General features: G+C 55.4%; 1 protein-coding gene across 8 annotated transcripts in view; it reads left to right on the top strand.

Annotated features, from left to right (window-relative positions):
* myo9aa (myosin IXAa) overlaps positions 1 to 15,768 on the top strand; it is a 111,794-nt gene that overhangs the window by 83,808 nt on the left and 12,218 nt on the right. For all 8 annotated transcript variants that reach the window (XM_049030214.1, XM_049030209.1, XM_049030213.1 and 5 more), the window contains 12 exons: positions 1,219 to 1,294; positions 3,585 to 3,725; positions 4,018 to 4,057; positions 4,160 to 4,282; positions 5,556 to 5,636; positions 5,992 to 6,102; positions 9,463 to 9,585; positions 10,656 to 10,805; positions 11,780 to 12,087; positions 12,261 to 13,838; positions 13,919 to 14,018; positions 14,534 to 14,737. In XM_049030214.1, the coding sequence (XP_048886171.1) occupies positions 1,219 to 1,294; positions 3,585 to 3,725; positions 4,018 to 4,057; positions 4,160 to 4,282; positions 5,556 to 5,636; positions 5,992 to 6,102; positions 9,463 to 9,585; positions 10,656 to 10,805; positions 11,780 to 12,087; positions 12,261 to 13,838; positions 13,919 to 14,018; positions 14,534 to 14,737 (3,035 nt within the window). The remainder of the gene's footprint in view (positions 1 to 1,218; positions 1,295 to 3,584; positions 3,726 to 4,017; positions 4,058 to 4,159; positions 4,283 to 5,555; positions 5,637 to 5,991; positions 6,103 to 9,462; positions 9,586 to 10,655; positions 10,806 to 11,779; positions 12,088 to 12,260; positions 13,839 to 13,918; positions 14,019 to 14,533; positions 14,738 to 15,768) is intronic.

The following is a 15,768-nucleotide window of genomic DNA, read 5'->3' as shown; positions in this document are numbered from 1 at the left end:
CCATCAAGTCTCTCAGCTGTGTCACATCTAGGTGGGTGGAGGCTTGACCCCACGGGGGGAGGACTGTCTGTGGACCGTACGTCTCCTTCCAAACAGTCCTGACATTACTTTAGTTAGCGTTTCTTTGGAAGGGGTATTTCTACAATGAGCGTTTTTATCATTGTTGATAACAGCCTACTGCAGCAGTACTTTGTGTTTGTTGTTACTACAAGGAAGAACGAAAGACACACAGTAGATGCACAAAGGATTACTTGTATTCGGTAAAAATGACTCACATGAAATCTACAAGCTGAAGATGCTCTTTGAAGGATTTATTTTAACTTGAACATCTTTGGTGTATCATTATTCTGGAATAAAATGACTCTGTCAGTGGTACTGGTGTAAAATGGCTCTGTCACAGTGGTACTGGTGTAAAATGGCTCTGTCACAGTGGTACTGGTGTAAAATGGCTCTCTCACAGTGGTACTGGTGTAAAATGGCTCTGTCTGTTGTATTGAGGAGGAGAGGAGATGGACTGGAGTCCCACCCTGGGTCTCTTCTAGCTTCGGGTCCTGTGCCACTCAGAATAGCCCCTCCCAAACTGTGATGAGGGTAAAAGGGGTGGAAGATGAATGTTGAGGAAGTGGATTCAGTGGGTCTGGATTTTAATGCCACTCTTCAGAATTATCTCCTGTTTCAATCACCCCCATAAAATGCAGCAGCTGTAGTTCATGGATTATGGTTCAGCTTGTTTCCTTTAATGTCAACGGGGATCATTTATGCTTGTGGCAGTTTTTTTTTTTTGTAACCCTTTGAAAAAGTGTCAAGAATCTTAGCAGTTTACAGACAATAGATGCTGTGAGACTGCATCAGTCTAACACTCCACAATGTACATTGCTATCCTCATGGCTGCAAGTTCATTTGACGTCCTGTACTAACGTCAGATGTAAGATCACCGTTTAACGGTCCCTGACAGCCAGCAGTTTGGCTCTGTGCTCTTACTGAAAAAACCTTTATTTAACATCGTAAGACTTTTATGTAAAGCTGCATTGGTCCCTCTCTGTGTTATTTCTCATGTACTCAATAACAACAAGGAAAGGAAAACTAATTCACTCTAACTACACCATCTTCATATATGTTAATATATGATAACTCTAAGCCAAAACAGCCCTGAATATCACCTAATGCCATTGGCTCTTTATGATCACCCTATGATATGCATTCTTGTTGCGCTGTCAGGCATCACCCGGAGGACCCCTCGAAGCCCGCGGTCGAACCTGCAGAGTGCCAACACGCTCAATGAGAAAGCACCAAGGTAGGGATTCCTGGTCTGCTTCACGTCTGCCGCAGCCAATCACATAGTATAGGGGTGTGGCCAGTGCCGTGATTGGGCGTCTTAGGTAATGCCTCCATTTGTGTGATTTGTAGATCTATGAGGAAGTCCAAATCCTGTTCAGGGCCTTTTAGTTCTCCACCGAGGCAGAAATCTGTTTGTGCTGCATGCCTCAAAGTTAAAAACCTTCTGAGTATGGGCCTGTGGTACGGTGGTTGGACTTCACGTCTGATTCTCTGTGACCTCGCTGGGTGAGCAGTGACCCCCATCGGCCCCCAAGGCACACATGACTCCTGGAGTCCCATACTTCTTTAATTACTACACGCTTTGCAGATTACTGCCTTGCCTGCTCTGGGGGCCAATGGCACAGGGAGGCAATACAGTGGTGCTTTTGTTCACGTCGGCCACAGGCCATTAATAAAAAAGTGCCCAGTGTGATATACAGCCTCACTCACTTTCGGGGGGGTTGGGGGTGTTACCGCCTGCTTCCTGTGCATGATCTAAGGCCACTGTTATGCGTCCATAAAGGCATTGGGGCGGCTGATGAATACCTCGTTATCGCAGGGACCATAAGCAGCTTTAACCCAGCAGCACCCCGAGAATCAGACCCCTAACATGAGACCCGCTGGAACCTCACAGCCAGCCAGGTGCCTTGTTGTTCTCTTAAGAAGCTCCCTGTCCTTGGGGCTGCTTTTTGTGGAATTTGTCAGTATTGAGATTGTTGGCTGTTTCAAACGAACCTGGAGGTTCACCATGAGGTCAATAAATAATGTTTGCTGTGTGTGAATTTGAACACGGTGCACTGGACCATGTGACGATGAAGAACCAGCAGAATTAATATTTAATTTTGATGGATGGGTAGCACAATTTGTGCAAGATATGGAAAACGACAGAACAGAAGGGGAACAGAGTCTGAACTTTTGAATGTAGGATGGGGAGATTGGCTTGGTCTCCTGGTTCCCTGCCGGCTCAGAAATGGAGCGATCACTCAACAGGGAACAGCGAGGCAGAGGTCTGCGTCAGTACTGTGAAGCAGCAGCAAGAGGACCCTACCTGCCCCTCCTCCCCCAGCACTGTTGTATTAGAAAAATGTATTTGAAATGCCTCAACTTGTAACATTAGCACCAGCAGAGGCGAAAAACTCAATAAATCCTGGAGTAGAATCTGAGTTCAGTCCTTCTGAAATTGAACTGCTGGCTTATGCTGGCACCTATTTTACTTGTGGGATTTTCCATTGGCAGCTCTGAATGTCAGTTCAGGGGGGTGAGCGCAGTGGTGGGGGCGCCTGGGGCTTTGTCGTGTCTCGGGTTCCCACCAAAAATCCAGTGGTTGTGTTTCGAGTCCAGCGCGTCTCCTCCGAACCTTCTCGCTGTTGGCTGCGGCCAGCAAGGTTTAATCTAAGTGTGTAGGTGCATGTGGAAGCTTGGGCTTTACTCCATAGGGCATGTAGAGTGGGACTGAGGGCAAAAACATCATTAGGCAACGTTAGGAATAGCTGGTTGGTCACCATGTGTCTCTAGTGAGCACTGACCCTGACCTCAAGGCTGCCTGTCTCTGCAAGAGGGACTTCTGTTGGTGGAGATCTGTTGGACCTCTACCGCCCCACCCCCCCAGCTTGGGGGGCCAGGTAGAGAGCAAGTTGTTCCGGAACTTAACCTGGGCCCTGAAATGTATGAACTCTGAATAATCCTGTGCCCCTGTAACTTTATGGAAGTGAGCATATCTGCAGTCCTGTTTTTAAATCATATGGTATTGTGACGTCCTATTTACGGTAACAGGCTCTTTTTATGCGCGGAAGCCGGCCGGCGCGCGGACGCCGCAGTGGGGGTAGAAAATGCGTGAGCATGATTCTTGGGCCTCTCTGCTGCTGAAGAGTAAATGCTCTGCTGTGCAACAAAACAAGATTAATGAAGGGGCATCAGCTTGATGAACAGGTTTCACTTGAAGACACGATCTATGTATTAGCTTCTGTAGCTATTCCTCTATTATATAGTTGCCCTGGACAGAGCCTTGGGGTGGGTGGATGGATGGATGGATGGATGGATGGATGGATGGATGGATGGATGGATACTTGTAGGTAGGTATGTATGTGTCAGTCAGTCAGTCAGTCAGTCAGTCTGTCTGTCTGTCTGTCTGTCTGTCTGTCTGTACAGTATGTATGTACAGTATGTATGTACAGTATGTATGTACAGTATGTATGTACAGTATGTATGTACAGTATGTGTATGTAGACGTGGACTGAGGACAGGCGTCTGCCCTTGTTGCACGTCAGGGACACTTTGGGTGTGGGACGGAATGGCCGGTCCAGCAGGCAGAGCCGGCTACCCTCCTCGGGTCCTCTGCTGGAAGATGATGGCATCTTCGTCAACTCCACTAGCAGCAGGCTGCTGGAGAGAGCCCATGGCATCCTCATGTGAGTGCATGGCATTCTGGGAATGTCTGTCGGCTCTGCTGTTCTTTGCTGTATGACCTTAGGTATTATAGCACCCTGAATACCCACGTTTGCCCCCCATATAAACTCCATTCTTCCATTTTTCATGTATCTCGTCACCCATCAAAAGTTGTGATTTTTTATTTTTTTTTCCTCTAATAAGAATTTCCCTATTTTCAGATTAACGGCACCCCCCACAGCCTCACAAAGTTAACTCAAAATAATTTCCTTTCATTTACCTTCCAAAAACGTAACATTGTGTTTTTTCGAATAGGCGGAACAGGAACTACAAGACGAAGCCATGCCTTCCGAAGGTGAGGCTGTTTCTGAGTAGTGATGTAAGGAAAGCCTCGCTGATGAGCTGTCTGTCGGCCCCCGACTCACTGTGACCCCCCCCCCCCCCCCCACCCACTCAGCACCTCCTGGACATCAAGTCTCTGAAGTACCTGAGTGGCCTGACGCTGCAGGACCGCATCACCAAGTCCTTACTCCACCTCCACAAGAAGAAGAAGCCCCCCAGCATTAGTGCTCAGTTCCAGGTCCGTGTCCCCCCGTCCTGCTCCAGCCCCCCCCCCCCCGAGTGGCTCGCGTGCAGGCCTCGGACAGGCCTCACCTCAGTGTTTAGACAGAACCGGCCGTGCTTTCAAGCCTGTCATATCCACTGCCGTGTCGTTCTTGATGTTGGATCTGTAGCCGCATCTCGTTTTTAAAACCCAGCGAATTTTTGGATTTTTCTCATCAGAAATTGCTTAATTAAAAGCAGGGAATATTTCTTGGCACTAAAACAATGCTTAAGCAACTCATTGTAATGCTTTTCCGGAACCTTTAATCTTGCTGCTGGTGTGTTATATTTAGTGTGTGCATTCATACAAACTCTCAGTCCATAGCTTGGTGCTTGTGCCACCATGCCACTTGCTTTCAAAGGGCTCCAGTTGGGGACACTGCTGTAGGCATCTTCTGAGTCCCTGTGCAGAAACCCTTCAGTAATGCCCATGACTTCCCTCAAGGTCAGCATGTCCACATCCTGTGCTGTATTGCACTGAGGCGCGAGGCTGACCACCAGAGCAGAGGTGCACCCACCCCAGCCCTCTGCTGCCCGAATTTACTGCCTGGTCCCTGTTCTGGGGCGGGGGAGGGTTCCTTTATGATCTGTTCCTCCAGCTTGAGCGTTTCTCACTGGGACACTGCGTAGCAGGTGATAGCACATGCCGGGCTTTGATAGGTCAGGAATGGAAACTGGTTAGTTCAAGGTTTTAATAAGTGTGAAATTCAGGGAGGATATGGAGGCAACAGGGGAGGTCAGGGGATGAGCCCTGGAAGCAGGGGCAGGAGGTGGGGGTGGAGGTCAGGGAACGAACCCTGGAAGTGGAGGGCAGGAGGCGGCTGTGCAGATCAGGGAACGAACGTCGGAGGCAGAGGGTGGGAGGCGGTGGGGGAGGTCAGAGGATGAACCCTGGAAGTGGAGGGCAGGAGGCGGCTGGGGGAGGTCAAGTAGCGAACCTCGGAGGCAGAGGCCAGGAGGTGGTTGGGGGAGGTCAGGGGACGAACCTTGGAGGCAGAAGGCAGGAGGCGGCTGGGGGAGGTCAGGGGACGAACCTCGGAGGCAGAGGGCAGGAGGCGGCTGGGGGAGGTCAGGAGATGAACCTCGGAGGCAGAGGGCAGGAGGCGGCTGGGGGAGGTCAGGCAATAAGCCCTGGGCTCTTCCCAATAACATTCACACATGAAAAGGAAACCATCTGACCACTGGGCGCAAGCCCCTCGCCCCGCCCCCCGGCGTGAATATGTCCAGTGAAACCCCTCCCTCTGTTGCAGGCCTCTCTGAACAAGCTGATGGAAACGCTGGGCCAGTCTGAGCCCTACTTTGTGAAATGCATCCGTTCCAATGCAGAAAAGGTATGTCTCAATAGACCCCACTGGTGTTCCAGACCGTTTGCCTTCCCCCTTTCGCTTGCCTGGTGATCGCCTGCATTTCTGTCTGTCAGGGAAACAAGGAGCATTTCTGAGATCTCCCCGAAGATTAATGATAAAATTTTATTGCTGACAGATCAGCCCGTTAAATATTTACTTGCATGACTAATAGCTGCTGGTTTGTTCTGTGCCCCTAATACAAGAGAAACTATGATGATATGATTTGTATGTAAATTAGCATGAACCCCAAGATGTTTCCTGACAGACAGTACATGTGAAGGCTGAGTGTGAGTCTGTGCAGCCGCCGGGATCGCTCACAGTCACCTTTCTCTTTCCTCAGCTGCCCCTCCGCTTCAGCGATGGCCTGGTGCTCAGACAGCTGCGCTACACCGGCATGCTGGAGACCGTGCGCATCCGCCGCTCAGGATACAGCATCAAATACTCCTTCCAGGTCAGGCCTGGTCGCCTGGGCTTCACAGCACTGCCCACTCTGAGGGGCGCTCTGCCTCTTTTTAATGTCTGTAATGCCTCAGCACTGCCCCAGTTCATTACCCTAATGTCTGTAGTGCCTCAGCACTGCCCCAGTTCATTACCTTAATGTCTGTAGTGCCTCAGCACTAGAATGTTCTTCCCCTCCCCTGCAATTGGGCAGGATGTTAGATACTCCTGCCCAGTGAGGCTGGCTTTCTGTGACTTCCTGTCTTGCAGAAATGTTCAGCTTCCAGTAGGAACAGGAATTACAGGTAGAATTACTCGATTCCCCAGACAATATTTCAGTAATCCCTCCCCCCACCACCACACACACATACACACGGACGCACACTCACAGAATATTGTGTATGGATCAAAATATTTATCTTTCCTTTCAAAATGATATTAAACTGCAGAGGTAGCTCAAGTGCAATAGCATGCAATAACATCCAATAGCTCCATCCCCCGGTTTGCACGTGCTTGTGGTGGTGAGTGCCCCTCCCGAACACATCCCTGTATTCCCCTGTTCCTCAAGTGTGGTGACGCGGTACCCTTCCTGGCAGGTCTGCCAGTCTTAAGGAGACCTCAGCCATTCCCCCTGTATCCAGCCGTATGAACACAGAGACCTTCTTATCCTTAATGAAATCCCCCCGATAATTATATAAACAGTTCAGGAGCTTCCCGGCACACCCCTGCTGGTCTGGGGTGGGGCGGGGGGCTGTCCTCGGTGTCCGGCGTGGTTGCATGATGATGTCAGGCCAGTCTCAGACTCGATGAAAGTCGTTTAGCGAGCCACATGTTTCCATAGCAAACTCCAAGCTCAAAGGGGATAACTAACGGGCCTTATCCTACCTGGCCCGCCACCCTGCTTACGGGGGACCTTATCCTACCCGGCCCGCCGCCCTGCTTACAGGGGGGGACCTTATCCTACCCGGCCCGCCGCCCTGCTTACGGGGGGGACCTTATCCTACCCGGCCCGCCGCCCGGCTTACAGGGGGGACCTTATCCTACCCGGCCCGCCGCCCGGCTTACAGGGGGGACCTTATCCTACCCGGCCCGCCGCCCGGCTTACGGGGGACCTTATCCTACCCGGCCCGCCGCCCGGCTTACAGGGGGGACCTTATCCTACCCGGCCCGCCGCCCGGCTTACAGGGGGGACCTTATCCTACCCGGCCCGCCGCCCGGCTTACAGGGGGGACCTTATCCTACCCGGCCCGCCGCCCGGCTTACAGGGGGGACCTTATCCTACCCGGCCCGCCGCCCGGCTTACAGGGGGGACCTTATCCTACCCGGCCCGCCGCCCGGCTTACGGGGGACCTTATCCTACCCGGCCCGCCGCCCGGCTTACAGGGGGGACCTTATCCTACCCGGCCCGCCGCCCGGCTTACAGGGGGGACCTTATCCTACCCGGCCCGCCGCCCGGCTTACAGGGGGGACCTTATCCTACCCGGCCCGCCGCCCGGCTTACGGGGGACCTTATCCTACCCGGCCCGCCGCCCGGCTTACAGGGGGGACCTTATCCTACCCGGCCCGCCGCCCGGCTTACGGGGGACCTTATCTTACCCGGCCCGCCGCCCCGGCTTACAGGGGGGACCTTATCCTACCCGGCCCGCCGCCCGGCTTACGGGGGACCTTATCCTACCCGGCCCACCGCCCGGCTTACAGGGGGGACCTTATCCTACCCGGCCCGCCGCCCGGCTTACGGGGGACCTTATCCTACCCGGCCCGCCGCCCGGCTTACGGGGGACCTTATCCTACCCGGCCCGCCGCCCAGCTTACGGGGGACCTTATCCTACCCGGCCCGCCGCCCGGCTTACAGGGGGGACCTTATCCTACCCGGCCCGCCGCCCGGCTTACAGGGGGGACCTTATCCTACCCGGCCCGCCGCCCGGCTTACAGGGGGGACCTTATCCTACCCGGCCCGCCGCCCGGCTTACAGGGGGGACCTTATCCTACCCGGCCCGCCGCCCGGCTTACGGGGGACCTTATCCTACCCGGCCCGCCGCCCGGCTTACAGGGGGGACCTTATCCTACCCGGCCCGCCGCCCGGCTTACGGGGGACCTTATCTTACCCGGCCCGCCGCCCCGGCTTACAGGGGGGACCTTATCCTACCCGGCCCGCCGCCCGGCTTACGGGGGACCTTATCCTACCCGGCCCACCGCCCGGCTTACAGGGGGGACCTTATCCTACCCGGCCCGCCGCCCGGCTTACGGGGGACCTTATCCTACCCGGCCCGCCGCCCGGCTTACGGGGGACCTTATCCTACCCGGCCCGCCGCCCAGCTTACGGGGGACCTTATCCTACCCGGCCCGCCGCCCGGCTTACAGGGGGGACCTTATCCTACCCGGCCCGCCGCCCGGCTTACAGGGGGGACCTTATCCTACTTGGCCCACTGCCCGGCTTACGGGGGACCTTATCCTACCCGGCCCGCCGCCCGGCTTACAGGGGGGACCTTATCCTACCCGGCCCGCCGCCCGGCTTACGGGGGGGACCTTATCCTACCCGGCCCGCCGCCCGGCTTACGGGGGGGACCTTATCCTACCCGGCCCGCCGCCCTGCTTACGGGGGGGACCTTATCCTACCCGGCCCGCCGCCCTGCTTACGGGGGGGACCTTATCCTACCCGCCCCGCCGCCTGGCTTACAGGGGACCTTATCCTACCCGGCCCGCCGCCCGGCTTACGGGGGGGACCTTATCCTACCCGGCCCGCCGCCCTGCTTACGGGGGGACCTTATCCTACCCGGCCCGCCGCCCGGCTTACGGGGGGGACCTTATCCTACCCGGCCCGCCGCCCTGCTTACGGGGGGGACCTTATCCTACCCGGCCCGCCGCCCTGCTTACGGGGGGGACCTTATCCTACCCGGCCCGCCGCCCGGCTTACAGGGGACCTTATCCTACCCGGCCCGCCGCCCGGCTTACAGGGGGGACCTTATCCTACCCGGCCCGCCGCCCGGCTTACAGGGGGGACCTTATCCTACCCGGCCCGCCGCCCTGCTTACGGGGGGGACCTTATCCTACCCGGCCCGCCGCCCGGCTTACGGGGGACCTTATCCTACCCGGCCCGCCGCCCGGCTTACGGGGGGGACCTTATCCTACCCGGCCCGCCGCCCTGCTTACGGGGGGGACCTTATCCTACCCGGCCCGCCGCCCGGCTTACAGGGGACCTTATCCTACCCGGCCCGCCGCCCGGCTTACAGGGGGGACCTTATCCTACCCGGCCCGCCGCCCGGCTTACAGGGGGGACCTTATCCTACCCGGCCCGCCGCCCGGCTTACGGGGGACCTTATCCTACCCGCCCCGCCGCCCTGCTTACGGGGGGTCTATTTCTGCTCTTCTGCAGGACTTTGCTCTTCACTTCCATGCACTTCTGCCAGACACCTCCAACATCACCCCGCAAAGCATGAGATCCTTCCTGCAGCAGGCCAGCCTAACCCTTGATGGATACCAAGTGGGCCACACCATGGTACGGGGGGGGCCGCCGGAACTGAACGCTTTGTTTTTGTGTGGAGGGTTTTATGTTGTCATGTAAACTGTCATGTGTGTGCGTGCAGGTATGTGCGCCCCAGTGCATGTGTGTAAATGCTCTGTCATGGTGTCCCATCCAAGCTGCTCGCCTACAGTGTGCTCTGTGCCTCCTGGGGCTGGTTCCAGGCCCACTGCAACCCTGCACTGGATACCTGCTTATGATGGATGGGTGGATGGATGGATGAGACCATATACAAGCTGCATGTGTAACATACACAGAGTGGTCGCCAGTTGGGGTACATTTTTTTAAGAATGAAATTTCCATTTTGTGTTCAGATTCTTCCTACTATAATGGTGTGTTAGAAATCTGAAAGATAGAAAATTAAATGAAACAGGAAATTCAATATAAACATTAATTTAATCTTTATGCATAAGTTTGCGTTTTGCTTAATTGTCAGCCATGTCCTTTTCTGTATCGATCATTGCACCATAATGACACAAATGTTGGGGTGATTCTCAGCTGATTCCAGAAAATGCTGCTCATCAGAGAGGACACACCCTGATGGGGCCCCCAGCTCAGGGACACGTTCTCTCTCACACACACACACACACACACACACACACACACACACACACACACACACACACACACAGGATCGCGCCAAGCACACTCCAGGGCTTCATAGTCCTCGTCAGCATAGCCTGTAGCCTGCGGGAGGATACCTGTGTAAGCTGGCAGTCCCACACCCTGCTAGCTGAGGCGGGATCTGAGCCCTATTCCTGGGAAACGGGCAGCTCTGTCCCGGGGGTGGGGGGCGGGGGGCACCCTCCCAATGTTCCCTCTCTTATTAATGTCTGCTAAAAATAGATGTGCAGTAGTTTCAGTCTCCTATGTGTCCAAAACAAGGGTGGCACCCCCTCACGCACCCGCCGTGTGCTGAGAGTGCGTCGCTGTCACTGACCCCCCCCGGGCTCTCATCAGCGGCCTACACTGGGCCAGTCGGGGGCCAGGGCGTGACTGGCCAAGGGGAGGACCTTCCCCGCCCAATATGTGATGCCGCCCCCCAGGTGTTCCTCCGGGAAGCAGAGCGGCAGCGGCTACAGGACTTACTGCACCGGGAGGTTCTGCGGCGGATCGTGACCTTACAGCGCCGCTGGCGAGCTGTGCTGGAGAGGAGGCGCTTTCTCGTCATGCGGCTGGCGGCGTGCCTGATCCAGGTGGGTGTCGGTGCTGACGCCGGGCCTGAACCAGGTGGGTGTCGGTGGTGAAGCCGGGCCTGATCCAGGTGGGTGTCGGTGGTGAAGCCGGGCCTGATCCAGGTGGGTGTCGGTGGTGAAGCCGGGCCTGATCCAGGTGGGTGTCGGTGGTGAAGCCGGGCCTGATCCAGGTGGGTGTCGGTGGTGAAGCCGGGCCTGGTCCAGGTGGGTGTCGGTGGTGAAGCCGGGCCTGATCCAGGTGGGTGTCGGTGGTGACGCCGGGCCTGATCCAGGTGGGTGTCGGTGGTGAAGCCGGGCCTGATCCAGGTGGGTGTCGGTGGTGACGCCGGGCCTGGTCCAGGTGGGTGTCGGTGCTGACGCCGGGCCTGGTCCAGGTGGGTGTCGGTGCTGACGCCGGGCCTGGTCCAGGTGGGTGTCGGTGCTGACGCCGGGCCTGGTCCAGGTGGGTGTCGGTGCTGACGCCGGGCCTGGTCCAGGTGGGTGTCGGTGCTGACGCCGGGCCTGGCTGCGCTCTCGCATCGCGGCATCAGCCAGGCCACCATACCCTGCCATGCTTACTCCCCGTAGCGTAGCTTTCTGATGCACAGTGAATAGATCAGATTTGCTTATCTGCAGCTCATCCAGAGAGGTGAGTGAACTGAATGGAGGCTGAGGTCCCCATGTTGTTCTTAGGTGTTTGAATGCTTTTTGTCACCAAGGGCTTTTTCTCTGACTGATGGATGCCGTCGGTCAATTTAATAGAGGGTCGTTGAGTGGAAATGACACTGAAGCTATTACTGTAAATAAGTGTCACTTATTCACATTCCTGTTCAAGTGTCATTCCTGTTTTTTTTAACGTGTACAAGATGTGGGCGTCGTTGCCTTCATTCAGACTCATGCTTAAGAAATATTGTACTATGTTACTGCTGGGTCTGTCAGAAAGTACAGGAGTGAGGCTGAGAGTGAAAAGCGTGTCTGTTCCTTTCCCTGTGCAGCAATGGTGGCGCAGTCGGCGGCTGCAGGGTGCCGGGGGGGCAGCGGGCTCAGACCGCGTCCTCTGCGCCGCACTGTGCCTGCAGGCTGCCTGGAGGGGATTCAGGCAGCGGCGCCGATTCCTGATCTGGCGGGAGGCGGCTCTGGTCATCCAGAGGAACCTGCGGCTGTGGAGGCGCCGGCGAGCCGAGGCGGCGAGTGCCATCCAGGCAGCCTGGCGCGGTCACAGGCAGAGGGAGCGCTATCTGAGGATGCGGGGCTCCGTGCTGCTCCTGCAAGCCGCAGCGAGGGGAGGCGCAGTGAGGAGGAGGTGCGGCCTACCTTATTCACTCAGTGCTGCCACGTAGAAACAGCACTGCTCACACATGTTAGTCATAAGCATGATAAATATGGAAGTTAATGTCGCTGTCAGATTGGACGATGTTCCATTTGACTTTGGTCCTTCTATGATACAGCCACATATCGCTGAATTCTCTCTCTCAGGTTTAAGGATCTGAAAGCCCAGAAGCTGAGAGGGAGGCAGCTACAGAACAGACTCGAGCCAGAAGGTGAGGTCCTGGCCACCACTGGCCTGGATCTTAGCACATGGGAGGAGCGCTTGTGCCAGGAACGGGAGTGGGGCCCCCAGGGGTCTGATGCCGCCATGGCAGGCACCCAGGAGCAGGCGGAGGAGGAGGAGAGGGTCACAGGCTGGGAAGCTACAGCAGGAGCTGCGTCAGCTGGAGCGCTGGTGAGGAAAGAGATGGTTCAGGTGTCGGAGGATCCCAGCCATAAGACCAGGGTCAAGCGAGAGAAACGAAGGAAAAGGGAGCTGGAGCAGGCGAAGTTTAGCTTAAAGCTGCTGAAGGTGAGGTCTACAGGGGCTCTGTCACCATCTGAGGAGAGGAACTGGCCTTCTGAAAGGTCTACAGAACCCCTGTCACCATCTGAGGAGCAGAACTGCCCTTCTGAGAGGTCTACAGGGGCTCTGTCACCATCCGAAGAGAGGAACTGGCCTTCTGAGATGGCATCAGTGGATATCCACTCACCTCAGGGAACTCCTGAGAGTCACAAAGAGAACTTTGAGCTGCACAGTACAGATGACTATCCTAAAAACCTGCATGTCACTGTGGAAGTGGAAGGTACCAGCTCTCCTACTGTGATCCCTGAGCAGACGCAAAGCAGTCCAACATCTCCAAATCCACCAGGACCTGTCAGTTCAGATGGATTCTCCACTGGTTTCAGGGCAGACTTCATGAGTATAGGTCCTTCTCCCAAAATAGAAAACAACCTTCCAACCTTCTACATCCCGCCCCATGAGAAACCCATCACGGACGCCTCTCCTGCCATGCAGCAAGCAGAAGTAGCAAAGCACCTTAAAGAGATGAAGGAACCTTCTCAGAAGCCCTTGGTGGTGCTCATCAGCATGCAGAAAGATTCATCACTCTATGGCGGTCAGCAGAAAGCAGCCGAGCTCCGGGACAGATCTGCCCAGACGAGCCCGTGCACTCCTGCGGCAGAGGACTCCAACCGCCAGACCGTCCTCGAGAGGCTGGAGAAGATGAATGAAGAGAAGGAGGAGCGCCTGAAGCAGCAGCAGCAGCAGAAAGAGAGGGAGATGATGGAGCAGATCCGACAGCAAACGGAGAACCTCAAGAAACAACGCAAGTGCTATGCTCAGTATGAGAGGGACCTTCTGGAGAACCAGCGGGGGAAGGCTTTGCTGAAGATCGAGCAGAGCAGACAACGAGGTTTGGCACAGGAACCTGCAGGTCGCAAGCCCGAGAGGCCAGGCCATCTCCACTTGTCTACATGTGTGCCCGGTGTGGATATCCAGATGAGCGAAAACCTCATATGTCATGAAAAGCAGCCTCCTCCGCAGACTAGCCTAAATCAACCAATCCCATCCTTGGAAGGAAGGGCCATGATGGATGGGTGGGCACCCAAGCTGACCCTGGACCTGCAGGAGGGTCTTCCCAGAGGGAGGCCACACATTAAAGTTCCCATCCAGGGCTTGAACACAGCCCCCAAACCAACAAACATCTTCTTCACACCAAAAGACAACAAGCTGACTGTCTCCAAGTGAGTGCCAGACATGACATTTTTATTTGCTGTAACCGTGTAACAGGACAGCATTTGCAGAGTGTTTACACATGTTACAGGTCCGATAAGGACATTGCCAATCAGGAGAGGTCCAAGGCTTTCCAAAAGAATGAAGGGCTCAGCAGCTCCAGGTCCTCCAAGGGGCTGAAAGGACGTGAGGTGAGTAAAGACGCGAACTTCCTGAACTGGTCATTTGTTCTAGAAGATTTCAGAAACCACTGAGGCCCTCAGAACAGTGAGTCAAAGGGGGTGGGTGTGATAGTGCTGCCAGGAATTAGCCGATGGGTGCAGATGTGCCTGCAGAGCCGGTCGTCACCGAGAGCACTGACATGGGCATAGCCATGCGCAGCTATGTAGCCCATCTATTCTCTAATGTAGTTTCCGTATTTAATGTAATGTCTTTAAAGCTTTGTTTATTGTTATATCTCTTATTTTGTCCCCAGCACAGAGATAAATGTGTGTGTATTTACCCTCAATGTCCTTTAACGCCTCGGCTAATGCAAAGCCGCATCCGCAGGTGTCCCAGCCCCCAAAGCCCCAAGCCCCCCCTTAGATTGGGTCCTGCCTTAGAATCTGGCCGAGTGTGGATGGGTCACGGGGCTGACGGACAAGCGGACACACGAGCGCCGGCAGCCAGAGGCGTTTACCTGTGTTGTTATCGTTTGGTTAATTAGGTCGCCACAGCTGGCCATAAAAAGAGAGCCCGCATGGCACGGACACGCTCCGACTTCCTGAGCCGGGGGTCACACTCGGGCGACTCGGAGGAGGATGAGGGGGGTGACTGCCTGTCCCCGCCCCCTCTGTCCCCCCGTGTGCCCCCCCCAGAGCAGGACACTGAGGGGGAGGCGGCTGACAGTCATCTCAGTGACTCAGAAATGGTAAATGGATGAGCCCAGGGCCCCACCGGCCCCCCCTCCGGTGGGCGGACACTGCTGGTGGTGTTTCTCTACTGCTAATCGCTCCAGCGCCCACCTGGGAAAATCGCAGTACTAAACCGCTTCAGTGCTCCACGTCCTTTGTGGCGTCTTTCACTCTACTCTAGACGGGGAAACACCTTTTGAAATTTTAGGGAAAATAAATCAATGTCTAAAATGGCAGGCTAAAATATGTTAATACTGCTCATAGTTTCCTTAAAATTAATAGATTTTTGTTGTTTATCTATTACTGCATTTATCCATTTTAATATACACAATGAAAGTAATTGCTAAAGTTAATATTCAGCATTTGGACAAAGGGACGCTTTTGCAAGAGAGATTTGTATCCGATGACTACGATACTCTTTATGTTTTAAGAGACTTTCCCCATCTTTTGGCTTGGCTCTCTTTAAGAACATCCTGCTGAGACAATCCAAAATGTCTGACAATCAGCTGTCCTGTCCTTGTAGACGAGGATGGCTCCATTCAGAAGCGTGTTTGCCCCGCGAGAGAGTAGCTGACCCTAACCCACTCTGCTGTCGGTACTGTGGTTTGGAGCTCCAGGCTGGCACATGGGGCCGCCCCTCTCTCACTGCCGCCCCCAGCTGGTCCCACCTAGCTACTGCATGCTTCAGGCCACCACACCAGCTGAGGCGGCATGTCGTCGTCTCCCCCTTCTCCCACACCGTCGGTGCTGTGCTTCTCCGCGGGGCCCCAGCAAAGTGCCAGGGGCAGGCGTCACTGCTTTCGTGATGATTCATTCACCCTTTCCTCTGGGACTTGACTTTCCTGTGTCGCAGTGGCGGCATCATGTGACGTGCGACTGCTGGACGAGGCCTTGTAGGTGTGACTGGTGACATGTTGAATGCAGTTGGTCTACGTTCAGACTCAGCTAAGCCCCTCCCCAGGGCGGAGCTCTGCATGGCTGCCTGTGGAAACAGCCACTTGAAGGGAGTTTGGGCTGTAAATCTGTAGATTGCAGTCTGTTAATCACT

Source organism: Brienomyrus brachyistius, chromosome 11 (assembly GCF_023856365.1).
Source record: "Brienomyrus brachyistius isolate T26 chromosome 11, BBRACH_0.4, whole genome shotgun sequence".
Taxonomy (NCBI): domain Eukaryota; kingdom Metazoa; phylum Chordata; class Actinopteri; order Osteoglossiformes; family Mormyridae; genus Brienomyrus; species Brienomyrus brachyistius.
The sequence above is the reverse complement of the archived record's forward strand: the minus strand, read 5'-3'. Positions and strand labels throughout refer to the sequence as shown.